The sequence below is a fragment of the Ursus americanus genome, chromosome 21, assembly GCF_024610735.1.
Source record: "Ursus americanus isolate L20-20 chromosome 21, mUrsAme1.1.p, whole genome shotgun sequence".
Lineage (NCBI taxonomy): Eukaryota > Metazoa > Chordata > Mammalia > Carnivora > Ursidae > Ursus > Ursus americanus.
The window spans coordinates 8,921,906-8,943,858 of NC_142147.1; the positions used below are offsets into that span (position 1 = coordinate 8,921,906).

The 21,953-nt window shown below is 39.5% G+C and overlaps 1 protein-coding gene across 9 annotated transcripts in view; it reads left to right on the forward strand.

Moving 5' to 3' along the window:
- Positions 1-21,953, forward strand: part of CYLD (CYLD lysine 63 deubiquitinase) — a 67,663-nt gene that overhangs the window by 29,698 nt on the left and 16,012 nt on the right. For 8 of the 9 annotated variants that reach the window (XM_045806762.2, XM_045806765.2, XM_045806768.2 and 5 more), the window contains 6 exons: positions 6,270-6,368; positions 7,917-8,033; positions 16,211-16,590; positions 17,472-17,637; positions 18,757-18,898; positions 20,165-20,287. In XM_045806762.2, coding sequence (XP_045662718.1) covers positions 6,270-6,368; positions 7,917-8,033; positions 16,211-16,590; positions 17,472-17,637; positions 18,757-18,898; positions 20,165-20,287 — 1,027 coding nt within the window. The remainder of the gene's footprint in view (positions 1-6,269; positions 6,369-7,916; positions 8,034-16,210; positions 16,591-17,471; positions 17,638-18,756; positions 18,899-20,164; positions 20,288-21,953) is intronic. The other variant, XM_045806766.2, reaches the window with a different exon arrangement.

The window sequence follows — 21,953 nt, forward strand, 5'->3', positions numbered from 1 at the left end:
TCACTCACGATTTCCTGCGTTTCCTCCATTTTGCTATTGAGCCTATCCACTGAGCTTTGTATTTGGGTTGTTGTTTTTTTCAGTTCTAAGATTTCCATTTCACTCTTCTTTATATCTTCCGTTTCCTTGCTGAAACTTTCTATTTCTTTGATGAGGTTTCTGTTCTGTCATTTTTTCCCAACTGTGTTTGTAATTGCTTATTGAAGCATTTTTATCATGGCTGTTTAAAATCTTTGTCAGATAATTCTAACCTTTCTGTCATTTCAGTGTTGGCATTTTTTGACTGTTTAAAATCCTTCTTGATGGGCACCCGGGTGACTCAGTCAGTTAAGTGTCTGCCTTCGGCTTAGGTCATGATCCTGGGGTCTTGGGATCGAGCCCTGTGTTGGGTTCCCTGCTCAGTGGGGAGCCTGCTTCTCCTTCTCCCTCTGCCATTCCCCCTGCGTGTACTCTCTAGCTCTCTCTATTTCTCTGTCAAATAAGTAAATAAAATCTTAAAAAAAATAAAATAAAATTCTTCTTGGGATCTTCCTGGTTCTCAGTATAATGAATGTGTTTGAAACCTGGACAGTTGGGTATTATGTTTTGAGACTCTAGGTCCTATTAGATCTAGAGCCAGCTTTTAGCCATCTTTCTTCGACATGGCTTTGGCCAGGGAAGAGGAGGGTACACGCCACCTCATTACTGCTAGGTGGAGGCAGAAGTCTGTTCCTCCCTTGGCCTCTGTCGATACCGGTCACTGAAGCTCCTCATTCCTGCTGGGTAGAGGTGTGCGTTGGTCTCCAGTGACACTGTGATGAATGTGCCTTATTGTTGCTGGGCTATGGTAAAAGTTCTGACTCTTTACTAGATCTCCTCTGGTACCACCCCAGCGGGTAGACAGAGATGGAAGTCTAGGCTCTCCCTGTGGTCTCTACTGATACCGGCGGGCGGGGGGTGGTGGGAGAGCTTGGTTATGGGGTGGTGGCTCCAGACTTGGCTTTCTCCGACATCATGCAACTGGGGTGTTGGAGTACTTTGTAACACCCTCACGTGAGTGGAACTCTAGGCTCCCCGTTTGGCCTTTGTTGGAGTGGGTGGGGCCACTGTTTTTTTCTGTGATCTTTGGCTGGTGTTGAGTGATTATTATCTAATATTTTTCTGTCTTACTAGGTTTCCTCTTTTCTCATCTTTTGACTAGAGAGAGCTGACTTGTTGGGGCTTTCTTTTGTCTGTACCCATTGGCGTTTCCAGTTTGCTGGCTTATCCAGCTCTAAGAGGGATACATGAGGCAAGAAGAAAATCCAGGGAATTTTCCACCGTGTTGTTCCTTAGGTCTGGAGCTCCCCACCTGGTCTGCCTTTTTCTCTCTACCTTCCATGGTCTTCTAGTTTTTGTTTTGCATGTTATGCCTAGCATTTTTAGTTGTACTTACCAGGAGGAATAGGAAAAGGTATGTCTACTCATCTTTCCAGAAGTGGAAGTTGCACCTGTTATTGTAAGTTAACAGTAATAGATCTTAGGCATCATTTCAAACTAGTATATGAATTGCATACTTAATCTTTTGTTTAAATTATGCATTGTATTTCATTTTATGAATGTACCATAATTTTTTTAACCAGTCCCCTACTGATGGGCCTTTAGGTTGTTTTCAGTCTTTTGCTCTTATAAACAGTGCTTCAGTGAATAACTTCCTGTATATGCATTAGTTTGCATGTGTTCCAGTATAGCTAAAAGATAGCTTCCTGTCTTACTATCCATATCATCTTAGAGAACTGTGTATTCCTTTGATAGAAGAGTCACTGTCGCCTAACGGAAATGAGAGTATTTCATTTTAGGTGGGTCTGATTGTGAAAAAGTCACTCCTTGTATGACGTGTGCTTAGATCTGCTTTCCTACAACTTCACACATTGAGTCTAGTTCGGAGCTGGCGATGAAGATAGGACAAATCCAGCTCCCCTTCCTTACAACAACCTTAGGTACTCAAAGCTGGTGTCTTTGGAACCTTCATCTTCTGTTCTCCATCCTAAAAAGTTTGAGTCATTTTAGCCATTTTCTTGTGGCATGATTCCAGATACTCTGAATAAGACCTGGTTTGTTGAAGATGTTTTTTTACCCTTGGGCATCTAGAGGGAAATGGAATACTGTAATCCATATGTGGGCTAATGGTTGCTGATGACAAAAAAATTGACCAAAAATTTTGGGGACAGCCCTGTCACAGTCCGAATTATATTCCCAGAGACCATTGTAATGCCTTCCTTGCATTATGGATGAATGAATGCATTTATAAATCAATAAATTAATAAATACTGAGCTTACTCTTGACTTAAATTCCCAGTTTTGTTCATGGATACGTCTGCTTCTGATCTGTGCTTGTACGGTTGATTTGGAGGGCATCAGCTGGACTTTGCATTTGTCCCTGTGAGACTTTATGTCATCAGAGCTATCCGGTCTTCCAACATTTTCAGATCATTTTGGATACTAATTCTGTCCTTGCATGTATCGTTTCTCTTTCTCAACACCATGCCATCTGTACTCATCTGACTACTTAAATGGGATATATTTTGCTCATATTCGTACAAAATAGTCATAAGATATTTTTTAAAAAGGTAACTTCCTGAAAGTAGAGTTGCTGGGTCCAAAGGTATGTGTATTTACATTCTGGCAGAGAATGCTAAATGGCCTTTCACAGAGATTGATTGTCAGTCCGAATCACCTTGAATGTTGTCTGTATAGACAGGACTCCTGCTCATACGAGACAGAGCCCAAAAGAAGGTTAATTTGGAGCGCTAGATCTGAGTATACAACCCCAATGTCATCTGATGGGACCTTCCAGCTTTTTTTTTCCCACAAGTTTTCATGTAAAATAGTCTAAAATATAAGGAAAACATGTATTTTGATCAGCACTCCTGCCTCGTAGACATCTTTGTGTAGTTGCTCTGTGTAGTACGTTGGTATTGGGTTTTATAATACCTCATTTTGCTCAAGTAAACTTTTATTTTCGCTAGTAGCTTTCTCTGTGGATATTAAACTCTCATTTGGGTCTGAATTATGCTCTTGTGGCTGATGATGTTAAGCAGTACATCAATTAAGTGATTTTTCTCAATTTAATGGGTCATTCAAATTCACAGACATTTCTTGTGGTTTGATTGTTATTGTTCACTAGTTTACTGTCGTGATTTTCAACCCAAGATTCCCCGAGAGATTTTTGTTTTCTGATTAAATTAACAAGAGTGATGGATGAGCTGCTACTTTATAACTTTTTATTGAATTATAATTGATACAGAATATTATGTTAGTTTCAGTTGTACAAGATAGTGATTCAGTGTTTTTATGCATCACAGAAAAATGATTGCCATGGTCTCGTTACCATCTGCACCCTACAAATTTATCACAATATTATTGACTATATTCTCTATGCTGTACGTTACATCTCTACATCTCTGCGATTTCTTTTTTTTATAACTGGAAGTTTGTACCTCTTAATGCTCTTTACCTATTTTGTCTGCCCACCTCCCCCTTACCCCTGGTTATTACCAGTTTGTTCTCTGTATCTAGAAGTCTGTTTCTCATTTGTTTTATTTGTTTTTTTAGATGCTACACATAAGTGAAATCATATAGTATTTGTCTTTCTGTGTCTAAGTTATTTAACTTAGCATAATACTGTCTAGGTCTGTTCATATTGTTGCGCACGGGGATTTCATTCTTTTTTATGGCTGTGTAATATTCGTGTGTGTGTGTGTGTGTAACACGTTTTCTTTATCCTTTCATCTGTTGGTGGACACTTAGGTTGCTTCTGTATCTTGGCTATTGTAGGGATACATGTATACTTTCATCATTTGGAGTGTAGTCCTGCTGTATATATAATGGATACTCTTCATCTCGTTGCTTTTATTCAACCCAGTGTCCGTGTTGGTATATCAGTAGTTTATTTTTTTTATTACTATGTAGTATTCTACTGTACGAACGGATTACAGTTTGTTTATTTTGCTTAGAATGGATTATTTCAGCGTTTGGTTGTTCTGAATGAGGCTGCTGTGCACACTTGTGTACATGTCATTTGGTGGGCATATCACGCCATCTCTTTTAATATTTCTTAAGCCAGAATTGTTTTACTCCCACAACACCGTCCGCTGGATTGATTCCTTGTTTACTTTCCCACACTGTGCTCGCTTCGGTGTCACATACACTTTCCCACACTTGCCTCTTCCCGAGGTGGTAATCTCTCAAAATTCATAAGGTAGGAGGCTTTGGTTTTGGATCATGAGCATAGTAGTGACAAAGAAACAGTATTTGGTATGTCATTGCTGGAGGGCAAGTTAGATGTGGCACGTGACCCTTCATTGGCGGAGAGTTCTGTGGAAATATCTATTCCTCAAAATTGGTATTTGACGTTCTCTCAGACGAAGTCTTTGGCAGAAGACAGCCACCGTTTACAACTCCAGTGCTGTGTTCCCAGTCTTTGGAGCCCCCACCCCAGTCACCAGCAGAACGGTCCCCCGTGCTCATCCACATGGCCCTCCGGTACTGCGAGGCTGCCTCGGTTAAGACCATTTGCTGCCTTCGTTACAATCACCACTAACTCCATCACGTGTGTAGAGTATCATAGGCATGTGCATATCTTTTGAACATGGACTTCCGTGTAACTAGTTACAGTTAATAGTGGGAGTTCGTTTTCTTTAGTCAATTTATATGCTATCATTTGGGAACTTCTGCCAGTGACTGAGAAATTTTACCTTCCACAGTAGCTCTCATATCGACTTGGAGACACTTGAATGGTATCATCATCAAAATATTAGTAAATAGCTTTTACTGTATCACTTGGTTGAACTCATGGCTATTTAGTAGAATTTTTGAATTAAAATAATTTTTCATTTGATCATATTCTGACACATTTAAGGTACAGTTTAACACTGAAATCTTTTCCCCCTCCAACCATGATTTATATTCATTACCAAGCATGATTTATATATAATTCATCAGTATTATTTCCTTCTTCTAAAAAAGTGGCCTTTTCTTTGTGTTTAAAATATAAAAATTTTCCTATTTTTTTTCTTTCTGTTCTCAAAAATCTACTGTGGGTGCTATCGTTTTTGCTGATACACAGCTTTATCAGGTATGATTCCTAAGTGTCATGTTGGACTTTATAGATACGTTGTTGAAAGTTCCAGGGGAAAAACTTTCCAGATTGCCTTTCTACATTTGCTTGATCAGTATTCGTGAATATCTTATGAAAATTATTGGCCTTTAAGGTATACAGTGGTCTATGTATCAAAAACAGCTTTGCCAAATTTATTACACCTATATTCCAAAAAGAAGTTTGTTTTTTTTTAAGGATTTTATTTATTTATTTGACAGAGATAGAGACAGCCAGCGAGAGAGGGAACACGAGCAGGGGGAGTGGGAGAGGAAGAAGCAGGCTCATAGCGGAGGAGCCTGATGTGGGGCTCGATCCCATAATGCCGGGATCACGCCCTGAGCCGAAGGCAGACGCTTAACCGCTGTGCCAGCCAGGCGCCCCCCAAAAAGAAGTTTTGAGTTCTTTCTTCAAAAATGTTGATCTTTTTCTCTGGTTTTCTTCACCAATTGATCTGTGTATAGTTCTCTGCATTTTCCCTGTTTATACGTGTACATGTTTGGATACTTGTCAGTGTTATTTTTAACATACATGATTTTTCAAACTGCTACATATTTCTACCCGGATTTTTTCCAAACTCTGTTCCATGAAATACATTAATCTGAGATGCTAAGGAGAATGGGACAAAAAATATTATAAAATGTTTACTATATCCCTCTTTGAGAGAGTCACAATGCACATTAGCATAGGAGAGGATCTGGTGTTAGGCAGTAAAGAAAGTTGTTTACCTTTGTTGATCTCAGCATCTTCTAGAAATATTTGAGTGTAGAACACTTCATAACACCCTGGATGTTCTGAGGATACCCACTGGGGAACTCTTGCAAAAGACCGAGTGGTGTTTTCTCTGTAGTGTTTTAACACATCAAATAATATTGACTAAAAGTGATTAAATTTCCAAGAAGTTAGGACACTTAGGTGAATTGTATTTGGGTTGTCTTTTCTTATAGAAATTACATTTTGAAATACAGCATTGATTTTTTTTTCCAGCATACCCTCTTTCAATACTTGAGTTGACTGTTAAAAATTTGTAAAACTGTGAAAATGCTGCTTTTTTGTAGGAAAGAGGTTTTTTTGGTTGCTGTTGTCATTGCTCGATTGTTTCTCTTCCGTAAGAATTTGTTTTTATCCTTAAAAAATATGTTTACTATTTCAGATAGCGTGACACAGGAAAGGAGGCCTCCCAAACTTGCCTTTATGTCAAGAGGTGTTGGGGACAAAGGTTCATCCAGTCATAATAAACCAAAGGCCACAGGTATGGGTCAGCAGACTACAGTTCTTAGATATTTACATGGTATCCGATTTGCCATAGCACTGAAAGAAGGTTGAAAGGTTTTACTCAATGCATATATAGGTTTTCTTTTTCCAGACATTTTCAGTATTTCACTAAAAGTTATTTATAGACGCTCTTGCGTAAGCCAAGAGTTCCCAACCTTTTTTAGCTGATGAACAGCTTTCCGTGAGGACCTGTGTCTTTTGTTGGTTTATATCAGCTGGTTTTTGGAACCCCCTACTTGCAACATTTGTATGTAAAGTTTAGAGTTGTAACTGTACAAAATCACCTTATCAGGCTAATGTTATAGAGGGTAAAGTATATAGAGAGTAATTATGTGGATTTTGCTAACAAAATATGGCACAAGATAAATTCCAAACTGGTAAGCAAAAATTTTTGTCTCTCTTCCAGAAACTCCCTCACAATGCATGTGGAATTCTTAGCTTTTTTTCTTTAGCTTCCCCATATTTCATAGTTTTAAAGGATGGTAGTTATACAAGCTAAACAGCTCATTTAAAAAGCTGTAAGAATGTTTGTTAACTCAGATGTGCGTTAGGAGCAGAATATTTTTTCCTCAGTTATCTGGTGAACAAACCTACTTTGGCTCGTTTTAAAGGAAATTGTATTTTAAGAAGTATTTTCCGTGACTTTGGACGCTGGGAGACTTAGGATTAAGTAGGATATACAAGTAATAGTTATTTTTTATGTTAACTTATGGACCTAGATAGGCTAGCTCACACTTGTTATTCTCACATATAAATAGCCTACAGATTTTCTGAAGACATGGGCGTTACTTGCGTTGTAGCAGATCTTAGTTATAAGCATAAAACAGAGAGCTATCAGCTTTAAATTGAAAAAAAACCCCACCAGATTTTGTATAGGTTCTAGAAACCCCCTGCTGTCACCTACAGCGTGTCCTCTTAAGTACTGAGGCAGGGTAGGGTCTTGAAATGTCTGTGACAGGGCTGCATTCTTTCTTACTTTAATTAATCTAATACAAAAAAAAAATCATACTGCTTCATGTGTTCAAAGCATGAACACACGAAGCAAGGAATTTGATGACCAAGAATTCCAAAGTGTTTAAATTTTTTAAACTTAATTGGTGCCCTGATTTACGTACACAACATTTGAAGATTCCCTGCTTCTTAAAGGAACGGTTTTAAAACAACAGGTTAAATTCGGGAGCCAACAGGTTCATCACATGAAATTGGGGAACGGTGATGTTGACACTTGGAAATAAGCCATAGTAGATGAAATAATTTTTAAGAGCATTTTGTCTTAAGAAAAAAAAAAACAAAACAGACTTTTCTTTTAGCTTTCTCCTGTTCCCCTCCTCTATTGATTCTTGGGTGGAAGAATTTTTTGACATTGCCAAAATGGTTGAAAATGCTAATAAAATACATTGTGTTTGTATCCATCCTTTGCTTTCTTAAGCAATTGTTAGCACTGTATGCATGTTAATTTCTCTTAGGGAAAAGCTTTTGCACCATATTGACTTTATTTTTAAAAGGAACTTTTCTTGATCCATAGGATCTACCTCAGACCCTGGAAATAGAAACAGATCTGAATTCTTTTATAATTTAAATGGATCTTCTGTTGACTCACAACCACAATCCAAATCAAAAAACACATGGTACATTGATGAAGGTAATCCATAATTTTAGTGTCTTTTATAATGATCCTCTCCTTTTCGATCATCAGGGGGAAAAAAAGGCTTTTTCACCAGTATATCTCATTTTTGGAACAGAATGAGTAGGCCATTCTTTAGTAATATGACTGAACTAAAATATCGTATATAATTTGAACTGCACTCCTGTTAAGATGAATACAACATTCGGAAAATGTATTAGTAGCTCGTTTTCTTTTCTTAGCTGATCTTCAGGTTAGATTTCTAGAATCAGTTGAATCATTTAAAGTCTTTCCTGTCTGGGTCTTTCTTTACCTCTTTAAAACACTCCCTTTTTGCCTTTCTTTGGGTCAGGGACATAATTTTCTTCTGGTTTATTATTTTCTTTGTTCATCCCTTCAGTAAATATTTATTGAGTGCTTTCTAAGTGCCAGACACTCATCTAGGCACAGAGGTTACAATGGTGAGCAAAAAATAGACAGCGTCCTTGCCCATTCTAAATTTATGATCAAGTTATTAAAATGGACATTAATCAGACCATCACAGAAACAGTTCTAGAATTGCAGTCATGGCGAGGGCAGCGAAGGCACGGGATGCTGGAAAGCATATTAAAGGTGGATTTTACTTATGGGGGCTCAGGGATGTTTTTCTGCAGAAGCAGCGTGAGCTTAAATTTACCAGAGGAGTGCGAGATATCACAGGGAACGGGACAAAGAATCTTTTAGGCAGGGGGAATAGCATATGTAAAGGCCTCGTGGAAAAATGGAGCTTGTGTTGCCAAGGACTAAAAAGAGCCAGACTAGCTAGAACAAAGAGAGAGGCAAAACATTTTATGAAAAAGGCTTACAGGCCTGGGCATGTGGGGCCTGGTGTGCCCTATTTAAAGGAAATGGGAGGCCGCTGAAGGATTTTCAGCAAGGGGTGACATGACCAAGTTTGCCTTTTGAAGATCATCCTGGCTGCACGGTGGACGGTGGATTGAAGCAGGGACCGTGTGGATACGAGGGCACCATTGAAGGTTGTTGCAAGGCTCAGAAATAGATTATAGCAGCTAGGGCGAGACTTGTTGGGGGAAGGGATGGGAGGAGGTGGATGGTGTAGGAGATATTTAGGAAATGAATTGATAAGACTCACAGATAGACTGAAAGCGAGAGCTGAGGAAGAAAGAGGTATCAGTGATACTCCAGGTTTTCTGGCTTGTATCCTTCAACGATTGTAGAGGAAGGTGATGAATTTGATTTTGAATATGTTGAGCTCCAGGGGCCTTTTGAACTTCCCAGAGGTGATTTGCCAAATAGTTGGATATACAGGTGTGGAGCTTAGAAGAGAGTTAAGAGCTGGAGAAGTACGTTTGCAAGTTGCCCCCACATATTTGGTGATTAAAGTTCTGTGAATAATAGCACCTGAGTTGAGAGTGAAGGAGATGGAGGGTGAAGGATAAGACTGAGCCCTGAGGAACTTAGCGGCTGGGAGACAGAGGAGACAGAGAAAAAGCAACAGGAGGGAAGTGAGGAAAACCAGGAGGTTGTTGGGGCAAGAAGCTGAGGAGCTAGAGGACAGCAGTGTTGAATGCTCCTGGGAGGGCAAGTAGGATGAAGACCACGTGATTAACCTGCTGGATTTAGCCATTGGAAGCCATCAATGACCTCAGCTGGTTATGCTTTTGTGGAGTGAGGAAATGGAGACATGAGTCCAGTTGGCTAAAATGGAAGTTGGGGCTTCATCCTGGACTTCTCTCTCTCATTACTCGCATCCAGTCGTCACCCACCAGGTTTTCTGGCATTCGTCCTCTTCAGTATCACTAGAATCTTTCCCATCTTCTTCATTTCTGCAACCACTGCCTTAGTTCCTTTGTTGCTGTCTAGTTCATATAATGGCCTTCCAGCTGGTTCGTCTGCCTCAGCCTTGTCCCTTCTGAATTTGCTCTGAACAACAATAATAACCGCCCTCACCAGCGTCTTTATCATCGCCACCATCATCACTGTGGCTGACGCTTCTCGACAGCTTACTGCACCAGGCACTGTGTTACACGCTTTATATGCATTACTTTGTCCTCATAGCAACTTTATGAGGTAGATATTTTTACTTCTTCTTTTGTTACAGTGGTTAAATACCTTGCCCAAGGCCACACAGCTAGTATGAGTGCTGCCAGTATTCCAACCCGAGTCTCCTTAACACCAGAGCTGCCTCTTTTGATCGTTACACTGTGTTTCTCTTCACGTTACTCTCGGGTTGATTTTTCTGAAGATATATCCTCTCGTGTCTCTTCTTTGCTGTCTATCTATTAATTTGCTCCTAGCCCTTGAAGATAAAAATCCGGATTCCTTACTTTGGCCTGCTGGACTCTTTTACGGTATGGCTTCTTACGTGTCTCTGTCATTTGTCCTGGATTCCTGCTCTAGGCATGCTTGGAGTGGGGCCATTTTGGAACGTGCCATACTTTTCTCTTTTCTTGGCTCCTGTTGTTCCTCTTGCCTGGAAATCCTTCTTCCTGTTCCTCCCACTCTATGCTCAGGCTTACTTCTATCCATCTGTTCAATCTCAGCTTGGGTATTATTTTCTCCTGGAAGCCTTTCCTGTCTCTCCTGGGTTAGGTGAGGTGCCATCATAATTGTTTGTCGCCTGTCTCTTCTGCCAAACTGGAGTTCCAAGTGCCTCGCACAGGGCTTGGCATGGACTACATTTAGTAATTGTTTGCAAATTAAATCAAAATAAGAATTGAAGAGTACTGTAGAACTCTATAGTGACTTTTTAACTATCGTATGGATTATTTATATTATACATAAACAAACGTAACAGTCCAAGTCTACTGTTACATCACGTGAGCTCAGATACTCACTTGGGCTTCGATACTTAACATATTCCCTTAGATACTCACAGGAAATGATTTGAGCGAGCTCTCTGATTTCGCCTTCTCTGTGTCTTCATTTCTACTTGGGTAGGGTACTGTGAAGATAGGCAGGCACAGGGCCTCATCCCCCAAATTCTTCCTAGCCATAGAGCTAGGGTGATGCCTCTCCAGGAAGTTCTGTCTCCCAGTAGACTATTTCTGTTAAGTTTTGGCCCATGTGTTAGCAGTTACCAGCTCTCTCAAATATCTTGGGAGCGCTGAGACAGCAAGGGCCTGGCAGGGTCCTGTGGTGAGTCACAGCCCTCCTGGCTTCTGCACGTGCACGGGAACTGTCCACGGTGGTTATGGCGCAGCCCCACTTTCTCCCCCTGTTGGTACTGGGTAGCTTTGGGAATGCTTTTCCTATGAGCTGCTTTCTTTCTAAGGAAAGGAAACTTAGTAAAACCATGGGTTTGTCATAACCTAGGTGACATTAATTCTCTAAGTTTATGCTATGATTTTATTCTTACACAGTTTCTGTAGTGTGGTAAAATATTTTTAACTTCTTGATTCTAGTCTAATGTTGTATACTAAGTGTATGTAAGAATGTGGACCCTAAACGGGGTATATAAAGTCATGAAATCTGTATGGAGTAGGCCTTCATCCTTAAATTAGAAAACAGAAGTAACTCAGTGTAAAAGAACATTTCTTGTTTATCATTAATTTCACTTATATATTTAAAACGTTTTTTATTCCTACAACATTTGATTTGTATATTCACTTTTTTCTTAAATGTCAAGTATTTTCTTGTGTTAGTGGCTATACCAAGTGCTGTGGATTCAACCATGAAGCCTCATGAAAAACCATGAAAAAGACTAACAGAATTCCTGTTCTTATGGAGCTTATATTCTGGTTGCCATGGCTGACAGTAAATATATAGACAGACCAGGTAGTCATCGATGGTGACATGTGCAGTGAAAGAAATGAACAAGGTGTGGCAGCATCCGGTGGGAAGCCAGCTACCGCAGAGTGTGGTGGAGGGCTCTCTTTGAGGAAAGGCTATTTGGGTTGAGATCTGGATGACGTGAGTGAACCCGTCGGAGAAGGAGCTTGGGAAGAACATTCTGGGCAGAGGTGATAGGAAAGGCAAAGGCCTGAGGTGAGAAAGAGTATTTGAGGACTGGCGTGGCTACAGCATGGGAAGCAAGGAAAATAGGTGTATAAAAGGAATTTGGTTAGGTAGGTGGGAGCTAGATCACACAGGACCTTGTAGATCTCGGTGAGAAATTTATTATAAGAGCACTGGAAAGCCATTGGAAGTTTTTAAGCAGGAGAATGGTAGAAGATCATGTAAGATCTTTAAATTTTAAAAAGATCTCTTAGAGTTGTATGGTGAATTGTTTGGAGAGGGACAAGAAGAGGGTCAGACCAGGAAAGAGACTGGTTACAGGGTCAAAGATGATGGTGGCTTGAATTAGGGAGATAATAGGGGTGAAGAGAAGAGGATGAATTTGAAATATATTTTGGAGATAGAACCAAATGCTTTATGGATTTGGGTTTTGGGCCTGAGGAGTTGAGGGTTTGAGGAAGAAAAGAGTAACTTTTAAAATTCCTATGTTAAAGGGGCGCCTGGGTGGCTCAGTCGGTTAAGCATCTGCCTTTGGCTCAGGTCATGATCCCAGGGTCCTGGAATTGAGCCCCATGTCAGGCTCCCTGCTCTGTGGGGAGTCTGCTTCTCCCTTTCCCTCTGCCTGCTGCTCCCCCTGCTTGTGCTTACTCTCTCTGTCAAATAAATAAATAAATAAATAAAATCTTTAAAAAAATAAAATTCCTATGTCAAATATCATTATTAAAGAATCTTAAATGGGGAAGATATATAGAACAGTAAGGTACAAAATACAGTGAACACCCGTGTAGTCGCTACTCACTTTAAGAAAAAAACCATTATCATTACCTTTGAAATTCCCCCTGGTGCCTCTTCCTAGAACCCTTCCCTTCACACTTTCCTCTGAGCTCCTGCCATCTTTAATTTAGTGTTATCATTCTCTTGGTTTTCATGATCGCCTTATAATATATCTAAACAGTATACTGTTAGTTGTGCATGTTTCTGAGCTTCATATAAAGGAATCAGACTGCTGATTGTATGTCTGCTGTAATTTCCCCTCAATATTATGTCCCAAAGATTCACCGTAGTAGTAGTATATGATTATAAATTATATGTGTTCATTGCTTTATAGCATGCCATTCCATTTCATTGCTTTGCTGTGAAATGTCTAAATATACCACAGTATATGTCCCCAATCGACCACTGATGGACATTGGAATTTTTATTTTTCTGCTGTTATTAACAGCTCCGCTATTAACGATCTTACACGAGTCTAGACTGTATACCTAGAAATGGATTCACTGGGTCATGTCATATGCACATCTTTCCTTTACTGAATCATACCACACTGTTCCTTGAGTAGTTGTACCAGTGTACACTCCCATAAGCATTGTGTGAGGGTATCTGTCATTTGTTCTTTATCCTGACCAACAGTTAATATCTAAGACCTTGCACTTTTGAAATGATATCTCATGCTGCTTTTGACTTTTTTAATCTACTTACTAGTGAGGGCAAGAATCTTTTCACTTATGTTTGGTGATTTGGGTATCTTCTGAGTTGCCTTTCAAGCCCTTTGTCCATTTTTTCCTAGGTTTTTTGTTTTTTTGTTTTTTTTTAATTTTGATTTACAGGCTTTTGTCCAGTTTTAATCCTTTGTCAGAAATATGTATTATAAGTGTTTTCTTCTTGCTCAGCTCATATTCTCACTCTTGCTATGACCTTTTATGACCAAGTAGCTCAATTTTAATGCCGTATTTGTCAGTCTTTTCCTTTATGGCTAGTATACTTATGTGCAAGAAATTTCTCTTGGCCCTAAAATCATAAAGAACATTCTTCTATATTGTCTTCCAGAAGCTTATGGTTTTGCCTTTCCCATTTGTCTTTAAACCACCCAGAAGTGTTTTTGTGTAGAGCATGCAGTACAAGTTCAATTTAATTTTTTTTAAAGTTCCGATAACTGATGATCTCAGTATTATTATTTTTTGAGCAGCTCATTCTCCACCCTGTGATCTGCAGCGCCTGCCTGGCAGCTGTATTAGTTCTCTTGAGGAAATAGCTTTGTCTTTGGTTCTCTTTTTCTACGTTTGTTTTCTCTTAAATTATTTTCTGCTTTTGTAAATTTATCTGGTTTTGATTCTCTGTACTGTATGTTTGTCTTCTCTTTCATTAATTTCTGTTTTGTATTTACTCTTTCCTTTTGACTGTTTTTTGGGAGGTTAATCTGTTCTTCTAACTTCCTAAGTTATATTCTGAGTATAGTTCATTAATACTCTTTTTTTCCTAAAATAAACTATTAAGTCTATAAATTTCCTTTGTAAGTACAACTTGAACTGTGTTCCACAAGTGTTTGTTGCTTCTTTCTCTCTCTCTTTTTTTTTTTTAATAAAGACATTTATTTATGTGACAGACAGCCAGCGAGAGAGGGAACACAAGCAGGGGGAGTGGGAGAGGAAGAAGCAGGCTCATAGCAGAGGAGCCTGATGTGGGACTCGATCCCGGAACGCCAGGATCACGCCCTGAGCCGAAGGCAGACGCTTAACGACTGCGCCACCCAGGAACCCCTCTCTCTCTTTTTTTTTAAATGTTTCTTTATTACATTATGTTAGTCACCATACAGTACATCCCTGGTTTCTGATGCAAGGTTCGATGATTCATTAGTTGCGTGTAACACCCAGTGCACCATGCAATATGTGCCCTCCTTACTACCCATCACCAGTCTATCCCATTCCCCCACCCCCCTCCCCTCTGAAGCCCTCAGTTTGTTTCTCAGAGTCCATAGTCTCCCATGCTTCACTCCCCCTTCTGATTACCCCCCTTTCTTTATCCCTTTCTTCCCCTACCGATCTTCCTACTTCTTATGTTCCATAGATGAGAGAAATCATATAATTGTCTTTCTCTGCTTGACTTATTTCACTCAGCATTATCTCCTCCAGTGCCGTCCATGTTGCAGTAAATGTTGAGAACTCGTTCTTTCTGATGGCTGAGTAATATTCCATTGTATATATGGACTGCAGCCTCTTAATCCAGTCATCTGTTGAAGGGCATCTCGGTTCCTTCCATGATTTAGCTATTGTGGACAATGCTGCTATGAACATTGAGGTGCACATGGCCCTTCTCTTCACTACGTCTGTATCTTTGGGGTAAATACCCAGTATTGTAATGGCTGGGTCATAGGGTAGCTCAATTTTTAACTTTTTAAGGGACCTCCACACTGTTTTCCAGAGTGGCTGCACCAGCCTGCATTCCCACCAACAATGTAGGAGGGATCCCCTTTCTCCACATCCTCTCCAGCAATTGCTGTTTCCTGCCTTGTTGATTTTTGCCATTCTAACTGGCATAAGGTGGTATCTTAGTGTGGCTTTGATTTGAATTTCCCTGATGGCTAACGATTTTGAACATTTTTCACGTGTCTGTTAGCCATTTGTCTGTCCTCATTGGAAAAGTGTCTGTTCATATCCTCTGCCCATTTTATGATTTGTTTATTTGTTTCTTGCATATTGAGCTTGAGAAGTTCTTTGTAGATCTTGGATACCAGTCTTTTATCTGTAGCATCATTTGCAAACATTCTGTGGGCTGCCTCTTAGTTTTTTTGATTGTTTCCTTGGCTGTGCAGAAGCTTTTTATCTTGATGTAGTCCCACATGTTCATTTTATCTTTTGTTTCTCTTGCCTTTGGAGATGTGTCATTAAAAAGGTTGCTTTGGCCGATGTCGTAGAGGTTGTTGCCTATGTTCTCCTCTAGGATTCTGATGGATTCCTGTCTCACATCGAGGTCTTTCATCCATTTGGAGTTTATTTTTGTGTATGGTGTGAGATAGTGGTCAAGTTTCATTCTTTTGCATGTAGCTGTCCAATTTTCCCAGCGCCGCTTCTTTCTCTTTTTTCTTTACTTTAAAAAATTTACATAATCATTTCTTTTTTGATCCTTTAGAATTTAGAAGCATCTTTCTAAATTTTTTGATATTTTTTTGGTACTGTTTTCTAACTTAATTGTATTACGGACAAAGAATAAACTATTTAATACCAATCAATAATGGATTTTTTTGGTTTGAGCAATTGGGTGCCATTTACTGAGGTAAAAAAGTCTGGAGGTGGGAGGAGAATCTAGAACACTGTTTGGAGAACTTAAGTGTGCAATGCTTACAAAATCCTTCTAGAGTCAAAAATGGGCAGTTGGACTAGATGTGTATGTTAATTTTTAGAGATGTGGGTGTGTTTAATATTCTTGAATACATTTCTCTAAATAAGAATAATTTTTTGTAGTTGCTGAAGACCCTGCAAAATCACTTACAGAGATCTCTCCAGACTTTGGACACGCTTCACCACCACTGCAGCCTCCTTCCATGAACTCATTATCCACCGAGAACAGATTTCACTCTTTACCATTCAGTCTGACAAAGATGCCCAATACCAACGGAAGTATTGGCCACAGTCCACTGTCTCTGTCAGTTCAGTCCGTGATGGGAGAACTAAACAATGCACCTGTCCAGGAGAGTCCGCCCTTGGCCATGACTTCTGGGAACTCGCATGGTCTGGAAGTGGGCTCTCTGGCTGAGGTTAAAGAGAATCCTCCTTTCTATGGGGTAATCCGTTGGATTGGCCAGCCACCAGGACTCAACGAAGTGCTAGCGGGACTGGAACTGGTAATTTAATTTGGCTTAAAAATTGCAGTTCTTCTCTGTCTGGAGTTTTGTGTAGTTTTTTTTCCCCATTATGCTTTTTTATCAAAATGTTTTGTCAAAAAAGGTGTCACTAGAGAAAAATTGTATTACCGTGTCACCTGACTTCTTTGCCACCCATGAAGCATCCGATCCACTTGTTCCTGATGTTAGTTGATCTGTGTTCAAGTAACAAAAGCAGATTTTTAGACTAATGTGTTTAGGCTCATTATATTAAACAGAATACAGTAAGGAAAGCAACTCTGTTAACAGCTTTCTTTCTCTTCCCCAGTCTCCCTCCCCCCAGTCGGTTCTAATATTTATATCATCAGTTTTAAGATTAATTGCCATTTTTAGAGATTTTTTTGAGATCTTTATAGATGGAAAGATTTCCCATTTGGAGATTAGGAAAGCATATTGTTTGGCCTTTCATGATCTGGAAAGGATAATTTGAGTACATTTAACTTGATTTATAAAATATATTTCTTAAAAAATTTGTTTGCATGCTAGTGAATGCTACTTTTGGGGAGGGGGAAGTTTTTAAAATAAATTGCCTCTGTGCCTTGGTTTTAAACTTGTGGAAATGATACCGGAAAGTCAGTTAACCAGGGAAGGCTTAAGTATACACTCTGGAAGAAAATACATTGAGGGCTTCATGTTGGATTAAGGAATTAATTTCTTAAATGAGTCGTTGTGGGCTGAAGCACTGGTTAGTCGATGCCTTTTTTCTGATGGAGTTCTCGGGGCAGGCGTGGTGAGGGAATTCTGAGAAGGGGTGAGCCAGCAACAAATCTTAGAAACCTTCCTTCCTTGTATGCTGTGTTGCAAGGTGCAGAGTAACACATACCGAAGCATTTCTTTTTCAGGAAGATGAATGTGCGGGCTGTACGGATGGAACCTTCAGGGGCACGCGGTACTTCACCTGTGCCCTGAAGAAGGCGCTGTTTGTTAAACTGAAGAGCTGCAGGCCGGACTCTAGGTTCGCGTCTCTGCAGCCAGTTTCCAATCAGATCGAACGCTGTAACTCTCTAGGTATTTGGAGGCCTTTCATTTACTTACCAATCTGGAATGACCATGGTTCTGATCTCAGGCCATTTTGCAGTAGCAGGCAGTGACAGTGTTTAAATATATTTCTTGCCGGTGTTCACCGGGCTCGTAAATCGGTAAAAATTGCTACTTGGTGTATAAGAAAGTTACAGTTGTCCCAAGAAGGGACTTTTGAAAAAGTGTCAGGAAAAAAATGAGATTTGGAAAGTGAAAAATAGTAGGACTTATTTTTCTCTTCCTTTTGGTCGCCAGCATTTAAAAAAAATGTTTTAAAAATCTTTTATATATGTATTTGACAGAGAGAGGGAGAGAGCAGAAGCAGGGGGAATGGCAGGCAGAACGAGAGGGAGAAGCAGGCTCCCACCTGAGCAGGGACCCCGATGCAGGGCCCAATCCCAGGACCCTGGGATCATGACCTGAGCTGAAGGCAGACACTTAACTGACTGAGCCACCCAGGCACCCCAGTTGCCAACGTTTAATTTTTAAAAACACAGAGGTAGAAATTGAAATGGTGGTCTTCTTTTGGCACTAACTACCCTCTCTCGAAGTCAGGAGAAGGAGTCAGCATTATTATACGAAGTAGTTTTAGATTGCTTGATAGAGGACAGATCCCCTCGTTATTCATAACAGGTGACAGTTTCCTGATGCTATCCCTTTCCAGTTTGAGTAATAGCTGTGAAGCATCTTGACAGTTAAGCAGCTATCAGTAGGAAAGCCACCTTTATGAAAAACATTTTTTATTACACTTGAAGTAGTACTGTGGAGTTTTTTGTTTTCTTTTTCAACTTGAAGGTGAAACATCTCAGGCAAATTATAAAATAGGTGGGGAACAAAATATTTTATTTGACAGATGCTTTTCATACAGTACCTAATACTCTAAAGTGTTTTTTAAATGGTGGAGGAAGAGAGATTGAAATGAACAATAGCACTGTTACAAGCCAAGCTGAAAACAATGAACCCAAACCTACCTTTAACCTAGTTTTAAGTCATGAAACAAATTTTGCCTCAGAATACAAAAGTGTATTTTAAAATGAAGAAATATATGGGAGTACATATTGTAATAGTTAAAAAGGGTACTTTGCATTTTCATTTTTATGTTTGCAGCATTTGGAGGCTACTTGAGTGAAGTGGTGGAAGAAAATACCCCACCCAAAATGGAAAAAGAAGGTTTAGAGATAATGATTGGAAAGAAGAAGGGCATCCAGGGTCATTACAATTCTTGTTACTTAGACTCAACCTTATTCTGGTAAGTTTCAAATTAATGCAACAGGGATATAGTTCTACGGGGGCAGAGGCACGTGCGCGCGCGTGTGTGTGTGTGTGTGTGTGTGTGTGCATGTATGCATGTTGCATGTGCGTGAAAGAAACTGCTTAACTGCCTTTGAGTAAAGAAACTGGGTGGCTGGGCCACAGGAAAGAAAGGGCGATTTACATTTCGTTATACCCTTTGGAAGGTGCCGAACATAGTCTCATGGGCTCATATCCAGAAAATTAATATAAAAATAATGCTGTGATTGAGGAGTAAGAGTGATAGTGTCACGGGGGGACAGATACTCTGATGGTGTCTGGGAAATCATGTGACTGAGGAGAATGAAGAGAATTTATTTCAGAGAATTATGTTCAGTAGAAGCACAGTTGCCCTCATATATGTAGTTTATTCCGAAATTGAGCAACTTAACATGGCAAGAAGTTTTACACGGAGATCGAACCAGGTACCCCTTCATTTGAGTTGAGTGTATATACAGCCACGTTGTAAGAAGTAGGAAGTCAGTGGGGTGTTAACATTTTAAAAGTGGGGAGAGAACAAACGTGGTGGGCCATCCTTTTTGGCAGAATACTTGACATCTCTTAGGTGTATGGACAAAAACAAGCCCTACAGAATTGATAGAAGATTTTGTAGATTTCCTGATAAAAATTTGTATTAGCCGCATTTCCTTTTCTTTGGTCCCAGCAAGTCACCGCTCGCTGTTAGGCACTCAAGTGATTTTGGCACAAGCGATTTTGGCATTTAAAAGAGATTTCTATCTCTTCAGAGGGGTGTGTGGGAGAGAAGTACAATATCCGGAGTCGGGTTATATACTGCGCATGTGTAGGCCTTGGGAAGCAGTTTCAAACTCCCTCCTCTGTTGTCCGTCAGATTTGTAGGCCCCTTTTCAGCTTTTGCAAAGAAGTTCTCTTAATATTCTTGAGGCATGTTTTTATCCTTTAACACTGTCAGTCAATAGTTGGCTTTCTCACTATTGGTATTTTTAACCTGGAAGGATTTCTAGACCCTGAGGATTAAACGGTGGGAACCTTAAAGGGTGTCTCTGGTACCTGTGTTAACAGGAAGCACTAATTCGTATGTGCCTTGTTCTCCAGACTTGGCATGTTTTCTCTTCACATTCTTTTTAGTCTCTGTTTCCCAAAAAGTATCGTTTTAGCATCTATCTGTTTAGTATCTTTTTAGTGTTCTGTTTAGTATCTGTAATATGTGTACAGCATGAGGAAACATACTCCTTTTATTTTACAGCTTGTTTGCTTTTAGTTCTGTTCTGGACACTGTGTTACTTAGACCGAAAGAAAAGAATGATGTAGAATATTATAGCGAAACTCAGGAGCTCCTGAGGACAGAAATTGTTAATCCCCTGAGAATGTAAGTAGAAGATCTGTAGTTCCTTTGCCTGTAGATGGTGTCCTATTTGCTGTTTGTTGGTATAGTAATTAATTTATACCTGCTTTCATTTATTAAGGAATGGGTGAAAATTTGTTCTCTTGATGAAGTATGATGATCGAGCCTTTGCTGCCCTTGCGTTTTAACCTTTACTGCCTTTACTTACTTAATTTCTTAAATCTGGTTACGGTGTAGCACATAGTATATGCCAGAAAATGATGAAACTGTTTTGGTTCAGCATAGTCCAATTTAGTAATTGCAGTAGGTTTAGAAAAGCTGTTACGAAGTACGTGGTACTCTTATCTTCTGTTAGAGCTCCTTCTTCTGCTGGGTAACAATGATTATGCTCTCTGGTCCGGGCTTCTTAAACTGAATTTTATCTGAAAAAAAAAGGAGCAAAGGAAAATTTTAATTTGTAGAATTGCTAGTATTTAGTACTCTTGTATTAGCAACAGATGAGATGTATTTTATTAACACATTTCTTGGTTACAGGAATATATTTAGACCTCCCTGCACATCCCTTAGTAGTGGTATTTTTGGTCATTTCTTAGTTTATGAGTTATAAATTTGTCTTTCTTTGGTCACAGGAAGCAATTTGTGTTGATACAAGCTCAAGTGATGAGATGTCTAGTAAAGACATTTGATACATGGTAGTAGTGATGTGTGATAATGTCACATTATAAAATTTAAACTGTGAAGAGTTAAGGCCCTAGACTATGAAAGAAACCTGTTCACTCAGGAATATAGAGAGCAAACTATGTAATTTAAAGTCCATAGTAAGTCCATATTAATTTAAATCTTGGGACCCTTTTCTTATTTAACAATTAAATTTTAAAAATAGTTTGATAGAAGATTTTGGTGACAAAATGCAGAAGATTAAATAACAAAGGGCACGCAGAATGACCTACTGTATAACATGGCTAGGAAAGTAAATTATAAGCGAATAAATCTCCCTCCTTATATCTTTGCTTTACATTCTGTAATGATGAAAATGACTCTAGTTTTCACCCTTTAAGATAATTATGAATCTTGATTTCGACATCAGTTATTTTATCTGATGCAAATTTTTAAGTTTACTGTCCATTTCTTCTCCCAAGTAATTGATAATGGAACAAGACAGATCAAATCTGAAACTCTAGGTCATGTGATTACTTCCTTCTTTCCTTCCCAAACACCTTAAGTCCATTAACAGACATTATTTGGATACTGTTTTCCAACCAGGTAAGAATCATGATTAACCAGACTCTGTCGCCCTGTCCACAGCAAGGACCTTGGCAGATGCCTTGTTGTGATCAAGATTCCCTGTGTCTGCAGCGTTCCTGTCTCTATTATAGTGGGCTGGTTTTATTTGGTACTGAAACCTCTGCTTTCTCCGTTTCAAGCTCCTCAAAGGCAGAGACCCTGTTTTATCCCCTCACTCATTTTTGTATCCACAGTGGCTGACAGGTTAGATCATGTGTGAGTGATGGATCCCCAGTGTACGTTCGTTGCAGAGAGTTAATGAGTGAATGAGCAGTCCCTATACAAAATGGATATTCGATTAGCTGGGTTTGACTTGCTCTCGTTAGACTTGTGGTGGCCTTTCAGGTTTCTTCCGAAGGCAACTTTAGCATTAGCGTTTTGTCGGGGATCTCCATGGAATGTACTG